Raw genomic sequence first — 11,650 nt, forward strand, 5'->3', positions numbered from 1 at the left:
GCCATGAGAAAGTCAGAAAGGGCGAGGAAAGAGTCTGTCCCAGAGATTTCTGAGGGAGCATTGCTCTGCCAATGCCTTGATTTCAGACCTCCGGCCTCCAGAACAGTGAGGCAGTACACTCCTGTGTTTTTAAGCTGTCCAATGAGGAATTCATTACGGCAGCCAAAGGCAACTCATTTCCCCCTCTGGTTTCAGTTTCCTCAATTGTAAAACAAGATTGAACCTCCCAGTTCTGACATCCTCCCTATCATTCCCTGAGCCATGTACCCCATGGTAGGACAGGTCTCCATTCTCCAAACCTCTAAACAGGTCATTGTCCTCTTTAGGAAACAGAGACGGTCAGGCCAAGGTGACTACTTAAGGCTAACACCTCACTGAAGACACTTACTTTTCTCCTTATTGTTAATTGCTGAAAAATCACCCCCCCCTTCCGTTCAAGTCCCTCTGACCTCTCTGTGGGTTTCAACAGAAGCTTTCAATGTCAGTCCTTGCAGCTTGGGGGACTGTGGCTGAAGGAACGCCAGGGAGTGTGCTTGGGGGTGCTGGATAAATGCAGTATGGAGGTAACGAGCTCCCCTCTTCTTGGCTGCCTGCTTTGGTCTCCTCTGCAACCCAATCACTTGCACACAGTTAACCAAATGACTGCTCCGGGCTGGAGCCTCCTGTTACGTGGCCCAGGAGCCTCATTCACAATCATCATTAACCGGAAAAGCTGCATGCCTGCTCTGTGCCCAATAGAATTGAGTGTCATACAATATCCCTGAAGCCACGGGTGTGGAAGAGGCCGCAGAGGCTAAAGAATGAAGCTCACAGTGTGCAACCACCAGCCCAGAGCCATGCCCCTCCTGTCCCCTCTCCCAGCCCTTCATCAGGTGCTAATGAGCAGGGAAAGGGCTCCAGGCTGGCAAAGGAAGATGACGGGAAGTGTTCACAGGACCCGGAGTGGGACCTGAAGACGTGGCTGTGCGCAGAAGACCTGGGAAACCCTTATACCAGCTGTTAATCCTGTCAGAAGCCTTTCTCTGCTTTAAAGTAGGCATTTTTCTGAGTACTCCAAAGTCTGCTTTTAAATTTCTAAAAACTCTGCTCAGGTCTTCTGCTCTCCTCCTGCCATTTGATGTACTGTGTCAAGCAGAGTTAATGAAGCCCCAGGGTGACTCAGGATTTCCAAAGGTTACCCCAGAATCATAGAGGCAGTGTTTGGCTTTACTGTGCAACTCGTATCTCTTTCTTTCTCTCCTCTGAGATATCTAGAACCCCTCCCCATACAGCTCCCCATTCCCCAACTCATTCAACACACATCCACCCACACAGGCACATGGATGCTACGAGGAATGGCGCTGAAATGCCCCCTTTTAGATTTTGCATCTGTCAGACACTTAAATTAAACCCCATTGTCCTATAGCCCCTCCCATTCCATTCCATTCATGCATGCACATAAGTTGTGTGTGTGTGTGTGTGTGTGTGTGTGTGTGTGTGTGGTTCTGAGGATAATCCCAAGGTTAATGGATTATAGCTGGCAAAAGCTGCAGGCACCTGGCTGGCTGGAGGCAGGAGCAGTCTTCTCTCCCCAGGGAGGAGGAGAGACTAAGCTGTCAGGTCTGGATGCAGAGGAGAGGACTGAGGTTTGCAGGGTGGTGCTGGCACTGGGTGGAAGTATCAGAGAGGGAATCATTCAGAAGTTTGCCAGCAAGCACTTTGTGTCTTTTTTCAGAAACTTGTTTATCAGAGCCTGTGGTTAAGAGGAGGACGTCTTACAGCCACCTTGGTTTAGCCATTGTCCACTTGAGAAGTGCTGAAGACTGACTTCAGAGTCTCAGGTGGACACTGCAGACCCTTTCCTGGAGCAACCTAGCTGTGGTGCCCAGCAGTCCCACTCCACAAAGGGCACCTCTGCAGTCGAGGTAGCAGGCAAGGCTGCCCAGGGGAGTGGCCTACGGGAGAGGAGCCAGGAAAGAAGGACTCCTTGATTTGGAAACAGGCAAAGGATAACAGGGAGGAAGGAGTGCTGAGTCAGGACCCCGCGCCAGAACCGCAGGAGTCACAGCTTGCCGTTGGCTCCTACATTGCAATAACCTCTGAGAACACAGAAGCAGAGGCAGCCTGCCAAGAGCGCTGGCTGTCTGGGGGCCACTTTTCATGGGGAGGGAAAGAGAAGTGCAGGCATCATTAGGAGCTCTGCTCTGTGCAAGGAATCACCCTCACAGGCAGAGACCAACAGATATGGGGAAACAGAATCTTATTTGCTCCACCTTCTACAGCACCATGGACAGACTGGGACCACTTTTCTTAAAGCTGAAGTCTCCCACGCTCAAACCTAGCTACTTTAAAGGATCCTTTCCATTAGGGTGCATTTAGTGTGTAATGCGTATAAACAGGATATCTGTATGGCCTGGGAAGGCTCTGCCTTCGGTGTAGGAAGAAAGGTGTCAGGCATCAAGGCATCCCAGCTTAACGAGTAATCACCATAAGACTGGGAATCAAGGTGACTTCTAGAAGCATGGTAAATATATAATTTCTCTTTCTAGTAAGTGAATTTTGATTATAATTGAACACTGGCCTCAGGTCCTTAAATGCTGTTAGAATTCTCAAGAAAGATGTAAAATGTAAAAGATAAAGCTAAAAATGCTTCGACAAAGAAAACCACAGGCTGCCCAACCTTCTTTGTACCTACATGCAACTCAGAAAATTGAAAGCAAGGTTGCAGTCTCCCCGTCCTTGGTCACCATTTCATGTACCAGCCTGTCATACAAAGTGCGGGGAAGCACCACAGATCAATAGCTATTCTGGGTTCACATTGCCACAGCTCTCCGTTTTTTCTTTAAAAGAAAAGAAGGACTTAAAAAGAAAAAAAAAAAAAACATAAACCACAGCTTAATGCACTGAAGACACATTTCTGTGGTCTACTTATGGTAATCAGGTTTGGAAAGAGAACTTTTTCTGAGCTTCTGTGTACTTTTTAATCTAAGAAATAGGCAGCAATTCTTCTAAGTGGTTGTTCCTGTAGACACTGCAAAAGGCTGTTTGCCTTCTGGTGAGATGAGTGCGTGAACTTACCCACCGAGCCACCTGGACTTTGGGAGCGTGCACAGTGCTCGTGGAGAACCCTGCCAGCCCCGCTGCCTGGGAACAGCCCCTGCATCTTGGGTACTGGGCCCCAAGTCCTGGCAGCATTAGCAGACTTGATGTGTTTTCTTTACTCACAGCAATGCTTTTGTGAGCAGAATTCTGAAGTGTTTTTTTTTAATAGGAAATAAAAAGTCAAATGAGAGTGTATGTGAAATAGTGAGCCTGGGAAGTAGCCCCTTAAAGCGTGTGTCACCTATTTTTATGTTTTTGCTTATATGATTTCTAATTTGCTTAAAGACTTTAAATGACAATTTTTGAAATTCCTAAAAATTACATCCCAAAACATACATTTTTGGAAAGAGGAGAGTGTTACAGAGTACCCTCCTGGTGTCTCTTGGTGGTCTCCCAAGGCTGTGGAGGAAAGGAAAGCTGAGCAAGGGTGAACTCACACAGCTGACCAGCGCGAATTTAAGGCATCCAGCCCTGATTCAGGACCCCTGGATGGGGGCAGGAAGATTAGCATCAGGCAGACATTGCTGAAAAATATACATAGACTGCTTCCCTGAGCCCTGCACCTAGACCTTAGCACCTCGTTCTTCCCCATCATCAGCTGCAGCCAATGAACTGCATAAATTCAAACTTTAGAAATTCTGTCTCACAAACAATTTTAAAGGTATTAAAATGCAAAGCAGGAGTAAACAAAATTTCTTGCCGCAGGGAACTAACTAATGCAAAGTGACAAAATATGAGAGTTCAGATGTGTCTCAAAAGTGGCTATAACATGGAATTCCGATTTGTATTTTAATATGTATACTATACATTGCTTTGTTAAGAATGACTGCGAGAGGACTCTCATTTGTAAAACTAAGCCATAAAGGAAATAAGAAAGTGGGATGAGAACAGAGAGAGAGAAAGAGAAAGACAGAGTCAGAGAAAGACAGAGGCAGAGGCAGAGAGACAGAAAGAGACACAGAGACAGAGTAGAGAGAGCATGAATGTGTGAATGGTAGGTGAGATGTATTAGTCACAGTTTGGAGACTGCAGAAAGCCTGTTCCTGGACAGAGCAAGGTGTAGAGACAAAATACAGTCCATAGACTCTACTTAGGACTGGCCTTGGCGAATGACCTCAGGAGCTCCAGGCAGTTCCTAGAGACTTCGAGGAATGGGAGGAGGGGCAGCCCTCAGCACTGACTTGCAGGGTTCCAGCTGCGGACAGTCTGACTGGTGAGTTTGCAAAGTGACGAGCAATACACAGCACTGCCCACAGTGGTCTGAATTACAGATTTGTCTTCACAGAGACGCCTGGGGGTCCTGCTGCAGACACGACCCCTCCCTTCAGTACACTGAGGAGGACCGGAAAGCACAGCCAAGGGGCTCAGAGTTTTGCACGTGGGGAGTTCAGCTGGGTCCTCCACACCCCTTACCCACCTTCTTCCCTACCACCCCTCACAGGTGGACATGCATACACCCCTCAGGCGCGGCTGCGACGCCAGTAGCCATCCCTCTAGGTTTCGTGTTTTAAATGTTCTCTTAAAGAGCATTGACCTGAAGGTAACGGTACAGAGGTGGTAGCCAAGCAGGAGGCAGCCGAGGTAACTCAGCATCAGTCGCCTGCAGGGCTCCCAGTGGCAGCAGCTCCAAGCTGCTCTCCGCCTTATACAATTGAAACACAGCCCTCCTCCTCCTCGTCCTCCTCCTCCTCCTCCTGCTCCTCCTCCTCTTCCTCTTGTGCTTCATGCAAAGCACACAACTAGCAGGCAAAAAGGAATAATCTAAACTCTCAATACCACACACACACACACACACACACACACACACACACACACACACACAGAGTCAAGGGTAAACACTTTGCAGAAAGCGCCCCCTTGCCTCTGCCCTGTAGCTACTTCTGCATTAGCCAGAGGGACTTCCGAAATTCCTGTACTTAGCTACCTTTCTCAACACAGAGGCAGACAGCGATTTGGGTAACTTTTCAAATCCTGTCTTCTGAACACTTGCAAACAAATATTTGGGAGAGAGGCATTCCGTCACCCTCACTTCTGTCCCCCACCCCTCTCAGCTGACAGCAGCAGGGGAAAGACACTGGCCCTTGACTCCAGTGCTTCCTGCCAGTCAGGAAAACAGCACACTGTCAGCAAGAGCACCAAGCCACCCAGAGAGGCAGAAATGAGCCAAAGCAAGCATCCCCGGCTGTAATGCATCCTAGCACCAGCAAAACAGTGTTTTCCAGAGCTCCACGTGCATGCTGGAGGGTGACTGACACCTCCGAGAAAGAACTAGAACCCAAGCGGAATAAATACAAAATGATGAAAGGCAGCCACTCACCTTTAGGTTGTGTGTGGGGTTGACTACACAGACAAGTTGCCCGGCGGCAGAGAAAACCCGTTTAGCCTTGTAGTGTTGGAACCGGAGGTGAATGAGATCCAGCACAGCCCCAAAGCACTGAGTAAAGAAAAGCATCACAACTTTTGGGGGGTTGTGGGCACCGTGAAGGAAGCTGTAAGTCCTTGGGCTCGGGAAGCAGTGCAGTCTCCGAGACACTCCGCTCCAGCCCGGCTTAGCCTGCCTTCATATTCATCATCAAAATAAGACGGTTAGAATCTTGCAGCAGTGAGGCAGCCAATCAAAAGGACAGAAATGTTATCCTTGAGGTGCAGAGACAGCCAATAACAAATGCCTCCCCTACTGAAACTCCCTGATGAATTGAGCCTGACGGGGAATGTATTATTGAACATTACCATAGATCAGCACATTGCATTTATCTTGTGATTACAGCCAACCATACATAATGCTGGGGAGATAGGCTGACAAAATTGATTGCTTAATGTGTCTCCATTTATTAATTGACTTAATTTAACATGAGAGCCTTTCTTAACGCCCTGGCAAAAAACGTAAAGCATTTAAACCGCCAAATAGTAAAACACCTCGCTCCAAACTAGGCAGATGGATAACGCAGATCATGGCTCGACTCACCAGAGCTGCTTGGGAGAAAATCAAATATTACAAGACTCTGATTCCAGATAAGAATTTGGCATAGCACAAATGTGTGTCATTCAATCTTGCGCTCTAACATTCTGTAATTTGGATTACAGTCCCTTAATAAATCTCTCTCTACTTTTTATAAAAAAACAAAACAAAACAAAACAAAAAAATCCACAAAACAAAAACAACCATTGCATGTGGAGGTGAGGCAATGGAATGCATACATGTATTTCTTCCAGAATACTGTAATTACTAAAATCTTTTATATTAATGCATAAAAGTACACAGGAATGCTTCTAAAAATAATGAAATTTCTGATGCATGAATGCACACACAGAGAAAAATCTACACAGAGAAGAAAGTGTCTTGTAAATCAGCAAAATAATTTCAGATGCAGAGAACCTTTGCTTGTCATTCATTTGCATATTGGTGGGCAGCAAATTGCTAATTAACCACGAGGTAGTTGAAGACATTAGAAAAGAGAGAAAAACACACACACATCTCTTGCTGCAAATGCTAGTAGCACATTTACGTGCTGGAGCAGGCAAAGGGACATTGGAGTCCTCGCACTGCTACCCAGCACTCCCTCTCCACTGCCTTCCCAGCTGGGCTGGTGGAGCCCTAAGGCCGCCCCCACCCTTGGATCTTGAAGAAAGCCTCCCGGCAGGACTTAGAGGGATTTAGGGTTTCTGAGAATGAGCTCTTACGGCTTGTTTAATTTTTGCCACTAAAGCCAGGAGAGTTAGGTGCACTGTGCTTTCCCTCTTCTCGGCTGTTTCTCTGTTGAGCAGTCAGAGCAAATCCACTGCTGCCTGGGGCCAGATCAGCCTGAGTGTGAGCCCATTCCACCTGCCCTTCCCGAAAGCCTCTCGCTCTCATCTGCCTGTGCTGTTTAGACTGCAATGCATAGGGAGCACTGGGTACCTGAGATAGCCAAGTTTGTGACCTGCTCCAGCCTGGAAACTAAGAACAGATTAAAATAAGGGGGAGGGGGAGGGATGTACATGCTTAATGAGACCAGACAGACCCAAGGCTATTTTAATTTAAAATTAAAACTGGTCCACGCTAGGGATGTAGCTCAGTGCCTGTGAGCATGAGGTCATGAGTCTGATCCCAGGTATCAAAAAAGAAAACAAAAAACAAGAAAACTGGTGCAATATCTTAAAGGACAAGCAGAACAGTATATAAAATTTAAGTGTTGCTCTTTAAACAATGATAGCACTGGAGCCAGTGTATGCATGGTGCATGTGCTTTTAATGCTAGCATTAGGGAGGCTGAGGCAGAAGGATTGCCTTGAGTTTCAGGCCAGCCTGGGCTGTGTAAGTGAGTTTGAAGGCCAGCCTGTACTACATATGAGACCCTGTCTCAAATAAAAGTGCACTAGCATAAAACTAGATGATACCATTTAAACCGATTAGACACTTATTGATGTTTCTAGGAGATACGAGTCCTTGGTTTGTCAGCAAGGAGTGCTGGTCTACAATATAGGAATCTGCTGTCTAAAGTTTGTATTGTCTGGGACATGCTTTCTGCAATTCAGCAGGAAAACGTATTTTGTGCTTTTATTTTCTTACTTTTTAAAAAATAGAAGTGAGCTGGGACACCCAGGGATTCCTTAAAGACACATTTCATACTTCAGAAAGGTCCACACTTCTTTCACGTCCTTGGTTAGAATGGAACTACTATGTTGGGGTCTTGTTTCATTATGTTTCCATTTACATTTTTTTGTTCACTTGTTTATTGTTTTTTCACCCTGTTGGATATAAATCTCACGAGGATGAAGCTTTCACTGTTTTTGGAAAGATTTATTTATAATAAAATAATTACACGCAAACTGAGGATGCCATCAAACAGGACATCAGTCTATTACTTTGTGCTGATAATCCCATGGTTGTGCTTAAGATAGAGAAATCAGTGTTTCTTTTATTTTTAAAATTTTATTGAAGGTTATTTTTAACAGTAGTTTTAGATTCATAACAAAACGGAAAGGAGAGAGGTGCCATAGGCCTCCTCTCCCACTCACAAGCTTAGCTGCTTCTGCTCCCAACATCTGCCATCGCAGCGCTGTAGGACCTTGTCACCATCGGTCACCTCCACCGACACCATTGTAACCCACAGTTTCCATTAGGGTTCATAGCATGCTGTGGGTTTGCACAAGTGAATAAGGACACATACCCACTACTGTGGAATCATGCGGGAGAGCGCCACTGCCCTAAAATTCCTGCGGGCCCCTTTATTCATCTCCCCCCCTAACTTCAGGCAACCTTTGACTTTTTAACCATCTCCCTAGTTTTAACTTTCCCAGAAAATTGCTTAGTAAGAACCAGACCGTTTGTAAGCTTTTCAAGTTGGCTATAATTCCCTTGATAAATGCATTAAGGTCCCTCTATGTCTTTTTAGGGCTTGATAGCTCATTTATATTTTAGTGCTGAATAATATTCTTTTTTTTCTGAATATACCACACTTTATCCATTCATCTGTGTTGCTTTAAGTTCTGACAATGATGAATAAAGCTGCTATAATCATTCATCTGCAGGTTTTTATGTGGAAATAATTTTTCTATTCCTTTAAGTGAATACAAAGGCGTGTTATTGCTACTTTCTATGGGTTACATGGAAAGGGAATATTTACTGCACAACAGTTTGGCGATAAATATACTCCAGAATGGTTGTGCCTGTTTGCATTCTCAGAGCAATGGGTGACTTCCTCTTGTCCTACACCATCAGAGGCATTTGATGTCGCTGTTCTGGATTTTGAATTACTCCAGTGGGTATGTGGTGGTGTCACACTGTTTTTTAATGCATATTTTCTTGATCTCAAATGATATGGAACATTTTCATATGCTTTTTTTTTGCAATCTCTGATGAGGTGTGCAAATCTTTGACTCACTTCTTATCAAATTGTTCCTTTTTTGTTGAATTTTTAAAAGTTCTTTGTGTTTTTGATATTAGTCCTTTAACAGATGTGCAAATATTTCTCCCAGCCTATGGCCTGTTTCCTCATCTTATCATTATATTTACAGAAAAGAAGTTTTTAATTTCAATGAAGTCTACCTTATCAGTTGCTTCTTTCATGGTTTATGCCTTTGATGTTGTACTTTAAAAGTCATTGACATGTCCAAGTTCCTCTATATTTTCTTGTATGTTGTCTTCGATGAGTTTTATAGTTTGTGTCTGGTGCATCATTCATTGTGAGTGTGTGTGTGTGTGTGTGTGTGTGTGTGTGTGTGTGTGTGTGTGAAGGATTTAAATTATGTGTCTATAAACTTTTTTTTTTTGAATGTGGATGTCATTTTTCCGGCATCATATATTGAAAAGACTATCTCATTAATTCTTGCACTGAAAGTTCTAGCTAAAATAATTAAGGCAAGAAAGGAAAATAAAATTATTCTTGCTTCTGGCCTCAATGGGAAAACTTTTAGTTTCTTACTGTTAATAATGTTAACTGTTCGTGTTTTTTGCTGTCATTGTTGTCTGTCTGTTTTGCTGTTTGGTAGGAATGAGGATGGAACCTCCAGCTTTGAATATGCCAGGCAGGTGCTCTACCGCAGGATTACATCCCCAGACACCGTAGGTTTTTATGGATATTATTTATCAAGTTGAGGAAGCTCCTCTCTTCATTATTCACTGAGAGTTTTAACCATAAATGGTGCTGGATTTTGCCAGATGCTTTTGTGCATTTATTGTAATCATGTGATTTTTCTTTTTTAGCTAATTGATGTGATAAATTGCACTAACTGATTTGCGAATATTGAATCAAATTTACATGCGAGGATAATTCATTAATGTACTGTTTTATTCTCTCTTTGTAGAACCCCTGCAGGTTTTCTCAACCTTCCTGAGGTTCAGTTCCCGTGCCTGTAATGTGGAGCATGGACACTCTTTCTTTCCCAGCGTCATTGTGAAAATTAAATATTATACCTGGATGTAGCTAGTTCAGTGCTAAATAATCAAAGTGACCTCTCAATACACATTTCTACTGTGTGTCTGTGGTGGAAGGGGCATATTTTTTATTTCGGTTCCATGAAATATTTCCCCCCATTGACATTCACTCTACTACCATCAGGATCAATAAAGAAGAAGGGTTGATAGCAGTGACCTGGCTCCTGGCTAAATTCCTAGAGGGGTGGATGCTCCCATACTGCTTAGAGCTCACACTGGGGAAGTTGTGGGCAGAAGGCCTGAAGCGTGCACATCCAGATCAGCTGTAAAAACAGTGACAGACCTCGGACTATGGATGCTCTTCCCTGGCTGGCTCAGATTTGACTCCTTGCTTTAACTTTTCACAAAAACTATTTGTTTATTTCACTGTATTTATAGACTGTAAAGCACACTCATCTATTCTTTTAGTCCTAAAAATCATTATCCATTGGCTAACGGTCAGAGTTGACCCTAATGAGGAAAGTTCGTGTTTAATGTCTCACTAGAGGGTGGTAATCTGCAGGCAGAGATTTTGAGCGGCATCCACATCTCAGCACTAAGCCGCCTCTACAGAAGCCACATGCTCCTTTCACACTGTGCCCTGTGGCTTAGGGATTCCCTGTGTCTTCCAGAACAACCGTGTCTGGGTTTAGTCTATACTAGAAAGTGTCTTGGATTAGCAATGAGACAAATGCTACAATGTTACTTAGTGTTACATTGATCAAATTACCTAATCCCCCGGTATTCAGATTTGTTTTCTGTAAAATGAAGCTAATCATGCCATATAAAGATGAAATAAGATAATATAGGCAAAATGACCAGAAAGTCTAGTTTACATAACTGTGGCAATGAGAGGTTGTCATGATCACCATCCTCTTTATCGTCTTACTGAAAAATCATTTGTGCAAGTTACCACTAAGTATTGATAGGGAAATAAAACATCAAAGCCCTCAGATGGGCTGGAAATCACTTTGGAAACTTGCTGTCATTTACTAAACCTAAACATATATGACCTCAAAATTCTACTCCATATACTTAACAAAAATTTAAGCATTGCTGAAGGATTTTCATAGCAACATTTGTGATAATTAAAAGTGAAGAAAAACAAAGTATCTACCAATAATTTAAAGGAAGATAAAATACTTTCTTTTGCTTCCCTTGTTAAATTCTACATAAACATGAAAAAGAATAAACTATAGCTTCATGAAATAATGCAGTAACATGGAAGGAGCTCACAGGTAAAGTTTTGAGGTAGAAAAGTCAGACAGAACATGCTTCCATTTACATAAAGTTAAAGAATATAGAAAATTAGGAGAGTGGGAACATTATGACTGAGGGGGATACATAATTGCTTTTAGAAAGCAAGTAATAATCTGCTTTTTGATCCATGTTCTTGGTTCCATGAGTCATGTGGGCTGAATTGTTTTCCTGCCCCTAAATATGTGCTGAAGCCCTAAACTCCAGGGCTCAGAGTATGATCTTACTTAGTAGCAGGACCTTCATAGAAGTCATCAAGTTAAGTTGAGGTCAGTAGGCTGGAGCCAAATCAAATATAATGGTGACCTTATAAAACAAGAAAATTTTGACAGAATGACATACACACAATGAAAATCACATACAAACCAGAAGATACAGGCTGGGGTGATATATTTACAAGCAAAGGAACACAAAAGAT

At 43.5% G+C, this 11,650-nt stretch overlaps 1 protein-coding gene across 1 annotated transcript in view; it reads right to left on the reverse strand.

Annotated features, from left to right (window-relative positions):
- Positions 1-5,668, reverse strand: part of Siah3 (siah E3 ubiquitin protein ligase family member 3) — a 62,955-nt gene extending 57,287 nt beyond the window's left edge. Inside the window, exon 1 of the mRNA XM_003477307.5 lies at positions 5,399-5,668. Coding sequence (XP_003477355.3) covers positions 5,399-5,533 — 135 coding nt within the window. The 5' untranslated portion in view covers positions 5,534-5,668. The remainder of the gene's footprint in view (positions 1-5,398) is intronic.
- Between the last annotated feature and the right edge of the window lie 5,982 nt (positions 5,669-11,650).

This window comes from Cavia porcellus, unplaced genomic scaffold, assembly GCF_034190915.1.
Source record: "Cavia porcellus strain 051 isolate PalLab524CR breed Dunkin Hartley unplaced genomic scaffold, mCavPor4.1 scaffold_21, whole genome shotgun sequence".
Taxonomy (NCBI): Eukaryota; Metazoa; Chordata; class Mammalia; order Rodentia; family Caviidae; genus Cavia; species Cavia porcellus.